General features: G+C 40.6%; 1 protein-coding gene across 1 annotated transcript; it reads right to left on the bottom strand.

Moving 5' to 3' along the window:
- Positions 1 to 452: 452 nt before the first annotated feature.
- TLR4 (toll like receptor 4) lies at positions 453 to 14,290 on the bottom strand. The gene is made up of 3 exons (XM_008698840.2): positions 13,985 to 14,290; positions 9,022 to 9,188; positions 453 to 3,124 (listed from the first exon to the last, which is right to left on the bottom strand). Exons 1-3 carry the CDS (start codon positions 14,075 to 14,077, stop codon positions 883 to 885), a joined length of 2,502 nt encoding a protein of 833 aa, XP_008697062.2. The 5' UTR covers positions 14,078 to 14,290; the 3' UTR covers positions 453 to 882.
- Positions 14,291 to 19,335: the final 5,045 nt, after the last annotated feature.

Raw genomic sequence — 19,335 nt, 5'->3', positions numbered from 1 at the left:
TTATTTTAATTCTTCCTTCATGACATTCATAACTTAGTAGGTAATAACTTTAGAGTGACATCAAGTGACAAAGTGATGGAGTGTATTTTACATATTTGCTTGAACGATAGTGCTTAAATATGGAAATTTCCAGCATGCCTTATTTATGGTAAGAGTTTATAGAGGAGACATGAAAAATGAGACCCGGATTTTATAAAAACAAAAATGTATCAGACACAATTAATTAATAAATAGAACATACTAAAGAATGGCCAGGATGTTTGTGACTATGTGTTAATCAGATTTCCTTGGATATGTGTTAATAAGGGCTCCTGCTAGTTTCTAGACTTTAGCCTTTGTAAAGAAACTGGCTTCAAGTGGAGGGGAAGTGGTCTGAATCAGGAGATTTCAGAGTCATCAAGTGAAATTTCAGTTGCATTCAACAGAAAAGGAAAAGATGAGCAAAGACCTTGTTTGGTTAAAACTGCCAAAACAGCTTTAATATGGCTAGCAGGTAAAACATGAGGTAGTTTCCATTCCAAAGACTCAGGTGAAGAACTATGTCTTCTTCCTGATCTCTCTGGGGCCCAGTCTCTTAGGTCTAATTCATTTTGATGGGGTAAGAATTGAGTTGACTTTCCATGCCATGGACTCCTGACCTGATTTGATGGAAACATGCACCTGGAGGTTCTGTGATTTAGCACAGTATTATTCCCTCTGTACTGTAAACTCCATGAGGTCAGCAGTCCTCTATACCTCGTGCACCACTGGATCATCGGCCCTTAGCACAATGCCAGATACGTCACAGCATTTAATACTTGTTAACTGAACAAGTACTGTGTCCAGCTGGGCAAGAAGCACCACGGGAGCTTTTCCTCCCCAGGCAGAGGTTACCGTTTCATGCTAGCTGTTTTCTGCATCTGCTGTTCCTTCTGGACTCCACTGTTTACCATCCAGCAAGGCTTTTCGGAGTCGTCTCCAGAAGATGTGCCGCCCCAGGACACTGTCTTCCCACTCTAGGTAAGTGTTCCTGCTAAGAAGCCGATACAGCTCCACCTGCTGCCGCAGCAGGGACTTCTCCACCTTCTGCAGAACAATGAAGATGATGCCGGCACGACTACTAAGAAACTGCCAGGTCTGGGCAATCTCATACTCAAAGATACACCACCGACTCTGGATGAAGTGTTGGGACACCACAACAATAACCTTCCGGCTTTTGTGGAAACCTTCCTGGATGATGTTGGCAGCAATGGCCACACCAGGAATGAAGTCTCTATAGTGAAGGCAGAGCTGAAAGGGGGGCACCCCCTCTTCCAAGTTCTTTACCAGTTCATTCCTTACCCAGTCTTCATCTTGACTTGAGTAGATAACGAAGGCATCATAAGTGCTTTCGCCTTTGCTGTACTTTTTGCAGCCAGCAAGAAGCATCAGGTGGAAATAGAACTTATACACCAAAACTGCTACCAGAGAAACCATGAGTACAGTGAACACCGACACAGTAATGATAGTCTTACTCCTCTGACAGGTGGCATTCCTAAAACTCAGCATGGGCATGCCCTGCATGTCTAAAGGTTTTGCACACACCATTTCTTCAACTTCCACCAAGAGCTGCCTGTGGTCCTTGACCCACTGCAGGAAGTTCTGGTGTTCACAAACACAAGCAAAGTCATTCTGAGTAAGATTTAAGGAAACTAGATTACTTGGAAAATGCTGTCGTTCTCGCTCTTTGGAGGCCACTATTCGATTAAAACTGTAATCCAGAATTTGGAGGGAGAGGAGAGGTTCATAAGGGAGTGTATCCAATGACAGGAGATTGTTGTGACTCATATTTATCAACTGAAGTTTCGGAAGTGAACCAAATGCTACCTGGGACACCCGTTCCAGCTGACACTTAGAGAGATCTAGAATGGTCAAGTTAGTCAGGTCTTTGAAAATATTTGGAAGGAAGTTGTCCTGAAAAGAATTACCAGCCATTTTCAAGACTTGGAGGCTGACCAAGCCATCAAAAATGCCGTGGAAGACAACTTGGGTGTGAGTATAAGAAATATCAAGGTAACGGAGGTTTCTGAGGGATAGGAATACTGAAAAATCACTAGCCTGTTTCAAATTGGAATGCTGGAAATCTAGATATTCTAGTTGTTCTAAGCCCAAGAAGTTTGAACTCATGGTAATAATATCATTGAAGCTCAGATCTAAATGCTTCAGTCTGGTTGTCCCCAATTCAGAGTGAGAACAGCAACCCTTAAAACTCAGGCCATTTCTACTGAGATCTAGAAACTCAAGGCTGTTCGGGTTCATCTCAGTAAAAGTGTTCACGCCTTTGTTGGCAGTGAAAACAAACTCCTTGAGAGAGTCCAGCCCCCACGTGGGAAATTCTTCAAATCCACAGTTAACCATTTCCAACCGTTGCCATCTGAGATTTTTAGGAAGGTATCTTGGCCTGTTTAAAAACAGATGCACCAGAGAAATTGTAGAAACATTTCCCAAACAATTAAATAAGTCAGTAGTATCCTTTGAGAACTCATCAAAGTATGCTATCCGGAATTTTTCAATGGTCAAATCACACAGTCCCTCCAGGAGAGATTTATCAAAGCTTTCCAACTTCCTTTCATTTTTAAATTCTCCCAGAACCAACTGATGGATCTTTAAACCAGCCAGACCTTGAATACAAGTTTTCATTACATGTGTACTATTAAAATTACTTCTCAAAGTCAGTTCATGGAGTTTAATTTCTTTAAAGGCACCTGGTTGGATAAAGTATAAAGGGTTCAGGGACAAGTCTAAAGAAAGGTTGAGTAGAGGCATTTGACGTAGAACCTGCAAGTCTTTATGATAAATATTTTGGATCTTGTTATTGGAAAGATCCAAGTACTCCAGGTTGGGCATGTTAGAAAAATATTCAGGTAACTTGAAGGAATGGATAAGATTGTGAGCTACATTAAGCTCCTTCAAGGTTTTGAGATGTCCAATGGGGAAGTCCTCTAGAGATTGTACATTTGTCTCCACGACCACCAGCATCTGTAAATTTGAGAGTCCAGAAAAGGCTCCTGGGAATAACTCCTGGATAGGGTTTCCTGTCAATATCAAGATGGAGAGGTGGTTTAGGCCCTGATACGCATCATCTTCAATTATCCGAATTTCACACCTACAGGGAAAAGAGATACAGATTATGTAATGTTTCTGCTGAATTAAAACTCAAAAAGGAATAACCATACCAGTCTTCTAGCTCTCTGCACAGATGTGACATGACATATGATTATGCATTGACAAAGACATGAAGCAGGACAGATGATGACATGAGCAAATAAGCCCCACAGATCCAGTATTATCCTACCAGACACAATGACAAACTCTTTTTGTCACATAAGGTACACATGCTAAGCGGAGGCAGGACATCCCTCAGAAGGAAATCAGTTAAAGATCAATAATTGGGGCACATGAAGACTGTATGGCTGATAAAAGTATGTAACTGCCTTGGATTAACTTCAGCCATTTCCTGCCAACATAATTGTGATTATCCATCAGATTGGTACAGATGATAAAGATAGCCAATAGCTGTTAGGCATGATAAATGACTGGTAAATGTCAATTTCAAAGATATAAAAAATTACACATAAGCATCACAGATACCCTCAAGGTTTATGCAAAACTTTCCATATATGACAGCTAGATATTTGTAAGTTGTAGTTATCAGAGGTAAATGTTAGTAATGGGTGGTAGGAGTAAGTTCTGTGGAAGAAAAAGAAAGTGTACTATGAAACCTTACATTAAAGGAAAGGACTTTTAGACAAGGGGGATCAAAGCAAGCCTCTCTGAGAGTACATAAGTTGAAATCTGAAGGATGAGTAGGAATTACCAAGAAAAGGAAATGAGCTGAAAAGCAGATACAAAAGCCCTGAGGTAGGCGACAGCCACAATACGTGGAGGAACTGTGAGAAACTGTGAGAAACTTGTGTCTGGTGTACAGAGAGGGAAGTGGAGTGGTGTGAGATGAGGTTGTGGAGAAAGGAGAATACAAAGCAGAGGCTTACACATTGGAAGAGTATTTTGAATTTTGCCCCAAGAGAAATGGCAGCTATGCTATATACAATATTCATGGATGTGTCCTAGAGACAAGGTTCTTATCCAGCCAACAAATGGCAAGCTAATGATAAACATTTGCTAGCAGTGCAGGTGCATGCCAGTTAACATTTGCAAATGAGTTATTTCCTAGTTCAGTCTGAATTGCATTTACAGTTTCTCCACTTGTCCTATCCCCTCCATGACGGTCAGGGGTAATAAAAGCATTTTGGCCCAAGCTTTTATTGATTGGTAATTTGATAGAGGGTGATGGGTGCCATAGAAAGAACACTGGAAAAGGGGGCGAGACAACTCAGTTCTGGTGTCTCTGTGGTCCTCTCATACCTCTGTGGATCTCAGTTATCACCGTTCTAAATGAGGGAGCTAAACTCAATTATTTCTCACATTGCTGTCAGTTCTAGGATTTTATAACCCATAATCGTATGTATTAGGCAACACTGGAGGGGTCTTGCTGTGTCTTTGTCTCACCAGAGGGAGCTCATCACTTTTGAGGAGCAGAGCATTAAGATGAAGAGATCATTTAACTTGGAAGCAGGAGATGTGAATATGAATCTCTGCTGCTAACAACCTCCACAAAACAGAATGTGAACGTAGATAAATTACTGAAACTCTCTGAGCCTCAGTTTCTTCATCTAAAAAAGAAAACAAATATAGCAATAGGTTTCCATAGGAATAAAAGTTTGCCTAGAGGACTAGCTGAGTTACTATATGTGAACATTGTGAAGGAATATGAAATGGCCAGGGGTATCTATGGTACTATGTTTGTCTCTGTCCTAAGCCAGGATCTCTTCCTGGCTAACCAGAGGGAGAGCTGTCCTCTCTCCAGACACATAGTTAAGGCCTCTGAGGGAAGTTCCTTATGTAGGTGGTGGATCGAAGATGAATTATAAGGGACATTTTTTGATGAGAAACTACTTCTTATTTTAAAAAGGAGAAGGGATGATTTGTCTATCTTAATTATAGGTCTTGACAAAATTCTTACTCAGAAAACTGAAATTTAGAAACTAATGAAGTGCTAATAATAATGTTTTTATCCTTATAAAGTCTACTGTATAATGTTTTATATATATGTGTATATATATAAAATTTATATTTATATATATAATTTATATAAAATTTATATAAATTATACACACACACACATCTGCTAACATTCATTATCACATTTATCCCTATGGAGTAAGTTTCACCATTTCTGTTTCACAGATACAAAAAATGACACTCAGGGAGATGAAGTGACATGCTTCAGTCCACATAGCTGTAAATGGTAGAGGAGGACCCGGCTTGGGTCTTCCGACCCCCACAGAGCTCTGTGCTCTATCCCACTGGCTTTAAAATGCTTCATTCCCCCTTTGCTATATACTCTGTAAGTTTCCAAGTTAAGAGTATAAGACATTGGATGCCCATTCTTCTTTCTATAGAAATATCCACTATCCCCAAATCAGGCAAAGACCCCATCAAAAAGGAGAATTACAGACCGATTTCCCTGATGAATATGGACGCCAAAATCCTCAACAAGATCCTGGCTACTAGAATCCAACAGGACATTAAAAGGATTATCCATCATGACCAGGTGGGATTCATACCTGGGATGCAAGGGTGGTTCAACATTCGCAAATTGATCAGTGTGATAGATCATATCAACAAGAAAAGAGTCAAGAACCATATGATCCTCTCAATAGATGCAGAAAAAGCATTTGACAAGATACAGCATCCTTTCCTGATTAAAACATTTCAGAGTGTAGGGATAGAGGGTACATTCCTCAATTTCATAAAAACCATCTGTGAAAAGCCTACAGCAAATATTCTCAATAGGGAAAAGCTGGAAGCCTTTCCCTTAAGATCAGGAACACAACAAGGATGCCCACTCTTGCCATTATTATTCAGCATAGTACTAGAAGTCCTTGCAACAGCAATCAGACAACAAAAAGGGATAAAAGGTATCCAGATCGACAAAGAAGAAGTCAAACTGTCTGTCTTTGCAGATGACATGATACTCTATGTGGAAAACCCAAAAGAATCCACCCCCAAACTACTAGAAGTTATAGAGCAATTCAGTAATGTGGTGGGATACAAAATCAATGCTCAGAAATCAGTTGCATTTCTATACACGAACAATGAGACTGAAGAAAGAGAAATTAGGGAATCCATTCCATTTACAATAGCACCAAAAATCATACGTTATCTCAGAATTAACTTAACCAGAGACGTAAAGGATCTATATTCTAGAAACTACAAATCACTCTTGAAAGACATTGAAGAAGACACAAAAAGATGGAAAATATTCCAAGCTCATGGATCGGAAGAATTAACATAGTTAAAATGTCCATGCTACCCAGAGCAATCTACACTTTCAATGCCATCCCGATCAAAATACCAATGACATTTTTCAAAGAACTGGAACAAACAGCCCTTAAATTTGTGTGGAACCAGAAAAGGCCCCGAATCACCAAGGAATTGTTAAAAAGGAAAAACAAAGCCGGGGGCATCACGTTGCTGGATTTCAAGCTGTACTACAAAGCTGTGATCACAAAGACAGCATGGTACTGGCACAAAAACAGACACATAGACCAATGGAACATAATAGAGACCCCAGAAATGGACCCTCGGCTCTTTGGGCAACTAATCTTTGACAAAGCAGGAAAAAACATCCAGTGGAAAAAACACAGTCTCTTCAATAAATGGTGCTGGAAAAATTGGACAGCTACATGCAAAAGAATGAAACTTGACCACTCTCTCACACCATACACAAAGATAAACTCCAAATGGATGAAAGATCTAGATGTGAGACAGGAATCCATCAAAATCCTAGAGGAGAACATAGGCAGCAACCTCTTTGACATCGGCCACAGCAACTTTTTTCATGACACACCTCCAAAGGCAAGAGAAACAAAAGAAAAAATGAACTTGTGGGACTTCATCAAGATAAAAAGCTTCTGCACAGCCAAGGAAACAGTCAAAAAAACTAAGAGGCAGCCCACGGAATGGGAGAAGATATTTGCAAATGATACTACAGATAAAAGACTGGTATCCAAGATCTACAAAGAACTTCTCAAACTCAATACACAAGATACAAATAAACAAATCAAAAAAATGGGCAGAAGATATGAACAGACACTTTTCCAATGAAGACGTACAAATGGCTAACAGACACATGAAAAAATGTTCAAAATCATTAGCCATCAGGGAAATTCAAATCAAAACCACACTGAGATACCACCTTACGCCAGTTAGAATGACAAAAATTGACAAGGCAGGAAACAACAAATGTTGGAGAGGATGTGGAGAAAGGGGATCCCTCCTACATTGTTGGTGGGAATGTAAGTTGGTACAGCCACTCTGGAAAACAGTGTGCAGGTCCCATAAAAAGTTAAAAATTGAGCTACCCTATGATCCAGCCATTGCACTACTGGGTATTGACCCCAAAGATACAGACGTAGTGAAGAGAAGGGCCATATGCACCCCAATGTTCATAGCAGCATTGTCCACAATAGCTAAATCATGGAAGGAGCCGAGATGCCCTTCAACAGATGACTGGATTAAGAAGATGTGGCCCATATATATAATGGAATATTACTCGGCCATCAAAAAAGAATGATTTCTCAACAATTTGCTGCAACATGGACGGGACTGGAGGAGATAATGCAAAGTGAAATAAGTCAAGCAGAGAAAGACAATTATCATATGTATCATTTATGGAACATAAGAAATAGGAAGATCGGTAGGAGAAGAAAGGGGGGGCAAACAGAAGGGGGAATGAACCATGAGAGACTATGGACTGTGGGAAACAAACTGGAGGCTTCAGAGGGGAGGGGGGTGGGCAAATGGGATAGGCTGCTGATGGGTGTTAAGGAGGGCACGTATTGCATGATGCATTGGGTGTTATACGCAAGTAATGAATCATGGAACTTTACATCAAAAACTAGGGATGTAGTGTATGGTGACTAACATAATATAATAAAAAATATTATTATAAAAAAGAAAAAAAAAGAAATATCCACTATAAAGAGGATTTTCATTCTATGATCTTAGAATTTATTAAACGTTTGTATAATAAAAAGCCACATATAAAATGCTTCTGCATTTTCCACAAACTCTTATACAGAATATGATCCATTATCTAGTACATTTTAAAATAAGACCTTAATGATGATAATAGTTTTAGGATTCAATTCCCCCCAAAAATAATGATAATACTTTCACCTGCCCTATTAAATGATAAATTTCCCTGCATCAGAAAAGAAAATCTTAGTCACTGTTCTTTCTCGCAGCAGATATTTTCCTTTGATCTTGTCATCTTTCTCTTTGGGTTACTTATATCTTCCTATTTCCCTACCCTACTTTCAATATTCTAGACATTCTTTGAATCCCACTCAGTTCATGAAATCTGTCTTTACTACCCACTGCAGAGAAGCCCCCTCTTCTGAACAACACAATATGTTGCCTCTAGTTTGCACATAGCTTATCAATTACTGGTGTGTATTACCGTCCTTATCTCAGGTTCAAAATCCAAAATCGGAATCAAGTAACATTTATTGCATGCCTACTATGTGCCTAGCACCATGCTCAGAATTGTAACATGTTACTTCTTCAGGTGTGTGTGCCCTCCTTAATAGCTGGAATTGTATATATCAACATACTCTTGTTTTCTAGCAGACTGTATGACATATAGCAAGTAGTCAGTAAATATCTGCTGGTGAAAGAGTTTAAGTCAATTTTCTTCCCTGACTTAAAAGAATATCAAAAGATAGAACTGTCCTCAAAATCTTGCTCATCCAGCTGCTCATTTCACAGGTGAGGCAATGAAATCAGGAGAAGGGAGATGGCTTGCCCAAAGTTATACAGCAAGTAAGATATCTGTTGAATGAATAAGTGAATAAACGTAAAACTCCTGACGTAAGAATGAAGCGAAGAAACAATGAGCATTTTACCTTGGGCAATGTGTAAAAGCTCATTGCTTACCTGGATAAATCCAACACCTGAAGTTCTGGGAAGTTGGAGAAGCTATGGCTGTCTAAATGCCTCAGGGGGTTAAAGCTCAGGTCCAGTTCCTTGGTTGACGTGGGGATGTTGTTGGGAATTTTGTCGAGATTCAGTTCCATGCATTTGTAAGTAATGTTAGGAACCACCTGCAATGATCACATGTTAGATACAGTATCTTTCTTAATGCGTGCACCTCAGCTGCCCTCTCCACTCCCCTCTCCTAGGCCAGAACCTTGGAGACCTCCAGTAAAAACACAGGGGCCATCTGTCCAACCATCAATCATCCAATCATCCATCCGTCCATCAATCATCCAGTTGTCCATCCATCCATCCATCCATCCATCCATCCATCCATCCATCCATCCATCATCCAATCATCCATCTGCAACCACCCATCTGTCATCTAATCATCCATCCGTCATCCAACCATCCATCCATCTATCCATCCATCCACACACCCGTTCATTCATTCGTCCACTCACTTTTTACTTCTAAAATCTCTTACTCCAGATTTGGACGGGGGGAGCACCCACTATGTCCCCAGTTTTCTAACCTCTACTATCACAATTATAGCATTTAGGGAGAGGCAATGGAATCAAGTGGTGAAGAGCTGAGGCTCTGGAGTCCCAAAGCCCTGGGTTTCACCCCAGTTCTTCCATGTGATTTGGGGCAGAGTGTTTTTCTCCAAGTACCCCCAAAATTGTATACAGCCTTGGGGAGACTACTAGTTAAGGTGTCCACACTTCACAGTAATAGCTCAATTTTTGCCAGTGGCATTCTCTCCTTTGGCTCATTGACCTTAAATAGCAGGTGATACAGAAATGGGGAAAAAATCTTTAGGATGTGTGGACTCCAATGGTGAAACCTAGTAAATAAGGTCAAGTAGTTTATGCTCCTTTGGTTCATGTGCTTGTTTCCATCATACTTTCCCAAACTCTTTGTAAGCTCTTATTCTGTAACCTCCCATTTAATTTCTGGGTTCTCTGATTTCTTCAACAAAATTTCTTGCTTAAGCCAGCTAATTTTGGTTTTCTGTTTAAAACCAAAAGAATCTGTTAAAAGGATTAAATGAAATAAGGTATTTAAAGAGATTATCTCGAAGCCTATTACAGTGAAAATGATCAATAAATGTTAACATTTATTATTAGCAGTTATTATTAATCCCCTACCATATGTGGGCATATTTCTTATATGTTATATACTTTAATTTATCTTCAAATAAACCTTTTAAAGAAGAAGAATTCAGAGAGAAGAAGTAATATGCATAGAGTATCACAGGTCACAAGTGCAGCTCTTCGCTTCAGTGGCATGTCTCCTGAAATGCTACCCCTTATAGGAGCCTCCCAGACCATACTATGTAATAATGGATGATAACAGGCTTCCTTTCTTCACCCTCTTCCATCTACCTCCATTCGGTGTATCACCATCTAATATCAATTACCTATGTGATCGTTCCATTTGTGTTGTTCATTTCCCTCACTAGATTGTAAGCTTTGGTATTCTTGCTCTCTGCTGTCTCTCCCACGCTCAGAATTGTGCCTGGCAAATGGTTAATGCTTATTATTTATTGAATAAATGAATGAATAACTGATTGAATGAAGATTTGCTTAAATCCAAATTGTAGGCCTTTTCTCTAAGTGCTGTGGGCAGTGCCAAGACCCATGTGATACGGCTCCAGACTTCAGTGAGCTCACAATCTAGAGGAAGAGTTGAGATAGGAACACTACTCATACTACTGAAAAGGGCCATAAACCAGGCCTGGACAATAACTTCCTCCAGCTCATAAATGGTAGAGATCAATTCCAGATTCAAGGATTATAGAGTGTTTCTGAGAAAGAGAGAATTTCAAGATGAGTCTTGAAGGATGAGTAAGATTTGGATATGCGGGAAGAGGAAAAAGGAGAGAGCAGTGTAAGCAAGAAGGAATGGAAACTAATTCAGATGAACTAGGAGTGTAAAACTAGGTAGGTGGGGTATGAACTAGGAGTGTAAAACCTAAGTAGGTGGGGAAGCCAGAGCCTTGTGGCGATACTTTTAATTATCTAACACGTATAATTTGAGCACCTACTATGTGCTATGCACTGGGTGTAGTGTAAGCCTTGACAGTTGGCTTTTGTCGTAATGCAGGTGCCTGATTTAAGCTTTGATTGGGGAGGCATCCACTTCAAAGAGGGGTATTTCCAAGAAACATAATGCCAGCCACATGACTAGATAAAGAGCCAGGCCACTTCACCTCACTGAGCATTCTTCCTGCCCCCCCCAAACCCTTCCTAAATACCTGCTCTTGTGTTTAAATTCACCAATAAAGAGGGAGCCAGGGAAACCCTAGTCCCCCATCCTCAACCCCAATAATAACAGAACTGCACGTGCTTGAGAGCTGTTTCTCTCTACCCTTAGCATTGCTCGGTAATTTCCAGGTCTTAGAAGTAATCAACTTTCAGTTTTTCAAAGTTTCCTGATGGTTATTGCTGAAGGGTACCTTATAATCATAAAGAACCACAGGGGCTGGTCCAACCATAACATGGGTTATTGATAGGCTGGGACCAGCACTAAACACTGGGATACAGTGGTAAATAAAATCAGCAATGATGTTGTTCGCTTATAGATCCCATTCCAAAGGGAAGGACAAACAAGGAACAAATACGCAAAAAACATATAATGACAGGCTATAAAAAAATAAACATCTAGAGATTAGAGGCAAATATGGGGTGTGGGGAGTTCTACATGAGGTGATCAAGGAATACTTCCAGTAGGAGGTGACATTTAAGCAGAAATTAAATGAAGTGAAGGGTTAAGTCATGAAGAAATCTAAGACTGCACCATCCAGCATGGAAGCACTAGCCACACATGGCTCTTGAGCACGAGAAACTTAGTCTAAGCTGAGAGGCATGTAAACTGTAAAATATATACTAAATTACAAACACTTACTACCAAAGAAAGAATGTGAAATATTTTATTAATAGTTTAGTATATATTACATTTTCAAATAATATTTTGAATATACTGGGTTAAATTAAAATATTATTAAAGTTAAATTTACCAATTTTAATTTTTTCAATGTGGCTACTAGAAAATTTAAAGCTGTATCTAACTGATGAATCGTTGAACACTACATCTGGAATTAATGATGTACTATATGTTGGCTAATTGAATTTAAATTAAAAAGAAAACTTAAAAAGACATTAGAATGGGGGTGCCTGGGTCATTCAGTTGGTTAAGTGACCGACTCTTGATTTGGCTCGGATCATGATCTCAGGGTTGTGAAATCAAGCCCTATGATAGGTTCGGCACTCAGCACAGTCTGCTTGGGATTCTGTCCCTTTCCCTTTGCCCCTCCCCCTCCGCTCACACATGCACACACAGTTTCTCTTTCTCTCTCTCTAGGGAGAAAAAAAAAGACATTAAAATGATTGGTAAAAAAAATAACAATTATTAACTTCCAGTCATTAATTAACTGATTAATTAATTTAGCTAAAATTTAGTTAAATAAAAATTTGGCTAAATTTAGTTACATTTATTATTTAAATTTAAATAAGTTCATGTGACCCACATGGTATTGCCTTTGGGCAGCAGTGATCTAGGAGCAAAGCATTCTAGCTAGAGGAAATAGTCTGTGCAAAGGTCCTGGGGTAGCAACTGTCCTAATAGCACTCAGAAGTTATTACAAGTTGTTAAGGTGGCAATTTGTTAGAAATGAACCTCACGCAAAACAACAACAAATAAACAACAAATGAAAATCTGCAGAATGAATTAGAGTGGAAAGCGGACTAGGAGGCAGGAGACCAGTCACTATCCAAGAGTCAAGGCAAGGGGGACTGAGGACCCGCCCTAGGGTGACACCGAGGCAATGGACGGGGTTGGACAGGTTTTGGAGACTGAGAATATGGCATGTGGGGAAAGGGAAGGTGTGATTTTATCCAGGGGTGACTGATTAGAGGATCCATTCCCATTAACCTAACAGCAGGAGGGACACAGAGAAGACAATGAGCAGGGCTCTGGGTAGGGAATTAGAGGAAGGGAGGACTTTGAGATGACAAATTCATCTTTGTTACATATTAAAGTATATATTTCCCCAATGCCCTCAATCTCAGGACTCTGGCTGATTATACTTTTCTTGAGTTTCTGACTCTGCCACACACTAAATCCCAGGACAGTCCCTCGGTTGTTGGGTTCTACTATGGGTTTTCCAAGCACTTGTGAAGTCCACGCAAGGGAAAGCAAAAGAGATCCATCATGAATGAGATTATGCAAAAGTCGTTTGGTGTTTCACAAAGAAAGAAACCATTGCATTAGCTGTCATTTTACATGGTTCTCTCTCCCTTTTCCCCCTTCTCTCTGTCTCTTTCTCTCCGTCTTTTTCTTTATTTCTCTCTCCACTTTTCTTTTCCAATCTCATTTCTTTTCTTCCTTGAAACTAGGGCTAGATCTAAAAGTCTGGAATCCACTTAGAAAATTCTCCCTATTAAGAGACAAAACACAAAACAAAACACCTTCCTGAAACTGAAAGGGGCAAAGTGAGTGCCTGAAGCTGAGTCCGCCAGCAGAAAGGAATGACAGGAAGCAGACCTCTTACAACTCTCTGCTGAAGTAGGTATTATTATAAGGCTTCTATGGATGTAAAAACTAGCTTCAGAGAGGTTTAATTACTTCTTCAAGGCCACACAGCCCAGAAGTCAAAGAAGAGTGATTTTAAGCAGATCTATCTGACCTAAAGCTCCTATTAGCCCTTGAAGTCCTAAATGGGCCATGAGCCCACTGGCTGCCTATTGGTGCAATGTAACCGTGAACTGTGGCTTCTCAAGTCCTTAAGGTAATTTGCTTCCTTGTTGCAAATGAAACTAGCCAACTAGGAGGGAGCCACAGTGGGAAGTTCAAGGCAGAGAGCAGTTTTTCAGAAGCAAGGCAAATTTCTCAGGAGATGAACTGCTATGGAACCACATACCTGCACACAAGGCTCCCAGCTCTCGGGTCTCAGGAAGGAGAGGAAGGCCATGGCTGGGATCAGCATCCCAGCCAGGCGGGTAGGAGACATCATTTTGGCATTTTCTGTGTCCAGAAGGGGCTCTGTGAAACATGACACGCTGTATCCGCCTGCTGGGGTGGCCGCTGGGGCACTGCCGCCTTCTCTCTCGCCCCTGCCGGGTGCCCCAGGACAATTACTGTATTCAGAACAGCGCTGCTGCGTTCAGGGCAGGAGGAAGTGAGAGTGGCAACCTTAGCATTCTGGGCTTTTGTTTCTCTAATATTTATGTCCCCAGTCACAGGAGAGGAAGTTAGAAGAAGAAGAACAAAACGTCTGCAGATCAGTGGTCCAAGTAACAGCAAGAGGAAGCTGGCTTCCATCCCAGGAAGTCATCTGACCTCCGGGTTAGTGAACTTGGGAAAACAGTCAGACCGGTCAAACAGCCTGAACGACAGTCCGGGACGGTGGCTTTCTGATTTCCTTTTAGTAGTGCAAACTCGCCCTGAGTCTACGTTTCCTAGCACCACCATGACAGATTACCACAGGCTGGGAGGCTTCAAGGACAGACATTTATTTGCTTATGAAATTCTGGAGGCTCGAAGTCTGAGATCAGGGTGTCAGTGGGCTTGATTGTTTCTCAGGCTCTCCCTGTGGCTTGCAGGTGCCTGTCTTCACTTGGTTTTCCCTCCTTGTGTGTCTGTACCCTATTGGTGTCCCTTCTGAGAAGGACACCAGCCATTTTGGATTAGAACGTACCTGTATGACCTCATTTTACCTGAAGTACCTTTTCAAAGGTCCAGCCCCAAAACACAGTCCTGTTCTGAGGTCCTGGAGGACTTCAGTAGGGATTTTGAGGGGAATATAATTCAGCCCACAGTAATGTCCTGTCTTGTGAAATCCTGTGAAGAAACTCATGTTTGTGAAACTGAAAACGCAGCTCAGTGAACCACCATTCGAAAAGCACAGGAATATTGGGAGGAGATTGGAATGAAGAATCACATATACTGAAATTCATATTGAGCCTGGGTAACTTACGGCCCCGTGGCTCCTGCTGATCCTTAATTTCTAGTCTGCAAAATGGGACAATGGTTTTAATCCACAGCAGAAACTCACATTTATGAAATTCGTAAAAATCAAGCCATGTGATAGTAGTCCAAGGAGACAAGCCATCAAGCCTTAGTTTCTCGTCTTTGCAATGGAGACAATCACGTTTGTCTTATGAGATCAACATTAGTTAATTTACGTAAAATGCTTAGCCTAGTGCATGTTTTGTCAGTGTATTCCATAAATTGGTAACTATTGTGATCATTAAACGTATGAGTAAAATGGGGATGATAATAAATACCTCAAAGTATTACTATGGGAGTAAATCAGCTGGCATTTGTGAAGCTTTTAGAGTATCTGGGATGCAGCAAGTGCAAGGCAAGTTTCGGGTAAATAAGCACATAGGTACAAATGGGGATATTCTGGGCATTGTGTCCTAGATAATTCTATCAAGATGTCCTGCATGGACCTCAGATCTTCATACCTAAAATCAAGCTGTGAGGGAGCATGTCATAGGGGACTGAGCACAAACTCTTGCAGGCCTCTTCAGCACAGCTGTAAAATTAAACTGAAAGTAGTCCTACTGTCAAAACTTCGCTTTAATTGAGATGATATAAAGGTCATAGGAGGTGCTTAATAAAGTTTAGTTCTCTGGAAAGTTAATAGCATTTCACTTCCATATTGTCATTCCAGATGGAAATCACTTTGATTTCTTCATTTTTCTCACCAACTGCATGTTAACCATATTTTGTTACTTTCTGTATATTTGTTCTTTTGGCATCTGGCCTTGCTGGCTAGTATCACCACCCCTCCCAGGGCCGGCCAGTCCTTAGAGACAGTAAGGGGTTTGCCCTGGTGTTCACTTTTCATGTGCCAATGAACCAATTCAAAACTCCTACTCTAGATGGCAGTATTCTGCCCGAATCATCACAGGGCCAGGTGCCAGATATCTAGAGAAAGCCCCCATACCCCACAGCCTCCTGAAATTATTCAAACTAGCCAATTTTAAGCCTGCTTATCCTGCCTTTCCTTGCCTTTCCCACAGAAACTACAGCAAAGGCTCTTGCCCATGCCTTCCGCTTGCTCCTTCTACCTCCTGCCTGATTCTGGTGCTTCCCCCTGTGGCCCTGCATGGGGTGGGGTGCAGCCCCCTCCTTGGGAACTGTAACAAACCTTATTTTCAATGGCAATCATCTCTTGATCCATTGGTCTCATCACACCTGAAAAATAAAAGCCTTATTTGAAAATAAAACATTCTACCATCTCCTAGAGAGTTGATCTATAAAATAATTCTAAAATGTCAGTCTTCGTTTCTATTGGCATTACCACTGAATATATCCCTTGGCCTAGATGAGTGGAATACACTATTAACGGGTCTCTCAGGGACCAGGCTCATTTCTTCCAACGTCTTAACTCTTCTAATCCATCCCTTATCCTGAAATCAAAGCAATCCTAAAATGCAAATAAAATTACCTCATGTTAATAATATTCTAATGCTCTGTATTACCTAGACTTCATGCCTCATGCCTCTATCCCCCACTATACACACACACACACACACACACACACACACACACACACGCACTCTCTCTCTCTCCCTCTCCACCTTCTAAGAAACAAACGTGTGTTATCTTATGCCAGACATAAGGAGACCCCATTACTAGAACACAACACTTAAGTGAATAGAGTAGTATGCGTGTAATGGTGCAAACCCCCTTTCTTCCCATCACTAAAGAGAAAACCCCATGATGGTCAAGATGAGGAGTAAGAGAAAGAGTTCAAGACAATCTCTCAGACTGTGTTTCATGAGATGTTAATACACATGTTTTATAGAAGTCTTCCTGAAAAATGTTCCTAGCTATGACTGGGGAATTAATGACAGAGCCTTGTGAAGAGGCTCTTTTCCCCTTCTTGGGATTAACACACTATGATCTACTGACCTTGGTCAAAGAGATCTCAGTTGTGTGTGCCTCTGCCAGTAGACAGGCAGTATATCAGTTACAAAAGAGAAACTCCCGGGCCCATAATTTCTGCTACAATACAGTAGTAATTACACCCTGGCCACAGTGGTGGAAACTAGGCCAGCAGGTGGGCAGCAACTTGCGTTTCTAGTCCAGGTGGAGCAAGGTCAACAGGACCTGTAATCATTCAATCGGTTGAGGAATTTCCATCTTCATCGGAGTTCTGGAAGAAGTCTTTGATATTCTTTGGCAGGCACTGCATGTTTCATAAGAAATAAAGAAAGGGCAAAACTGACCTGTGTTAGGTTAGGCTAATTTCTGTATCAACCTTCGGTGACTCAAAACAATAAAAGTTGATGTCTTGCTCAGGCAATGCTCAATGAGAATATTCCTGATTGGAGGTACTCAGAGAATGGTTGATGGATCCAGGATCGTTTTATTTCAATATGGTACCATATTCAATATGCAGCCTCTAAGTTTGCTGTGAAACGTGAAAAGAGCATAGGAAGACACACAGGTGCTTAGATGCCACTGCTCAGAAATGACCTGCATTATCTCTGCTTTCACTCCCTTGGCCAGAACTAGTCCCAAGACTACACCCAGTGGGGACTCTGTCTCCTAAGCTTTAGGCCTCCTATTCTGTACCCAGAACTCATATGCATGCACACACATGCACACACACAGCCACTGGTGGGTACCGCTCCACAGCACCAATTCTATGTTATGGAAAGGAAATACAAGTCATCCTTGATCAGAGAATTATCTGGGCCACAACATTAGTATCCTGTAATATTCATTTATGGTAATTAAAATAAAATAGTAAGAGTGAACAATCACAACATAGCCTGGCTCAGAGAAGAAAGGCCCAATTAGTATGACATATCTAAGAACCAAATTTGATTCTACCCAGTGGTTCCAAGTTTCACATTTTTTCACATGTTAACACCTCTCAAATCAGAATGTGTCTCATAATTGACAATATATTACGATCATAATTTGTTTTATTCTTTGTCCAATAAAGTAATGGTACATCTTACAATCAGTGGCATCTTACATTCAGTGAAGAGCAGTGCATCGCTAAGAGGACAAGCAACAACAAAACACAAGTTTAAAAAGGAAGCAAATTGTTAAAAAGAGAATAAAGAGATTTATTTTCTAAGGACTCCTTACAACATATTCTAGGCTAATATATATCTGCATCTACAAAGGGACACAGAACACTCAACGTTTCCTTTTTGGACCCACAGACTCTCTTTTATCTGTGGATACCCACTACCAGTCCTGTATCCTTTTACGTGCCCTGGACCAACATTCCTGTGATCTAAAGCACAAGAAAAAAACAAAACAAAATGAAAAACAAAAATGCTGTTTTTAAGCAGAAGCATAAAGTGTACCTTCCTGGCTCCAGGTGACCCAATTCCTGTCTCTCGGGCTGGGTCCTGACACTAAGTACTACCCTATAAGTCTTAATACTTTCTCCAGAATACCTTGAGTACCAAGGGTGCGTGAGGGTACTCCCCAGGAGCTAGCAAGGCAAACAGTGTGAGTAGTGCCTACCTCCCCAGCCTGAAATGTTTATGACCTTTCCTGTGTTATTTTAAAAAATTACTTTGAATTTCCCATCTCTGTATCATCTGTCTCTACCAGTAGAATATAAGCTCCATGAGGGAAGAGGCTTTATCAGATGTTCCCATGTGTTGTGCCTGAGTAGATACTCAGTAAATAGCTGGTGAATGAATCAGTGAACAATGTATCTGAATTTGTTTTCAATATGTGACTGGGATTTTAGTGTACTCCTCACCTTTCCATACCGAGTACTGTGACTCTTATTTATCAGTGATTATTCTGGGCTTTTTCTTATGCTTTTCTACCTCCTAATATCCCCTGGGGATACATGTGTCCCAGGTTAAGCAACACAGAGGTACATAGAGTCACAGCCAGTGGGTTAAGATGAAAATACTTGTTGCAGTAAACACCGTACCTTCTCCAGGGGTAGAAAAACCCTTTGTCTCTTGTACTCATGAGCCTGAGGCAAGAGGTTGATTATAGCCAGGAGACTCTCCCCTCTTTGCTCTACCTTACTACTCATCAAATTTCCCAGTTCATTCAGACTCTGGAAAAGCATCTTGTAATGCAGAGAGGGCTATATTTTAAAATATTTAATTACTTGATTTACTTTCTGACACCATCATTTCTTGGTGTGAGACTTACCTTATCATCATGAGTTTCCTTTTTTTTTTTTTTTTTGATGGTTATAGGTTGATTAGTGTAGCTGCTAATCCTATTTTCTTTTTTTCTTTTTTTTTCTTATAATAATTTTTATTT

This window comes from Ursus maritimus, unplaced genomic scaffold (assembly GCF_017311325.1).
Source record: "Ursus maritimus isolate PB19 unplaced genomic scaffold, ASM1731132v1 scaffold_17, whole genome shotgun sequence".
Lineage (NCBI taxonomy): Eukaryota > Metazoa > Chordata > Mammalia > Carnivora > Ursidae > Ursus > Ursus maritimus.
This window is presented reverse-complemented; position numbering and strand designations above follow the sequence as displayed.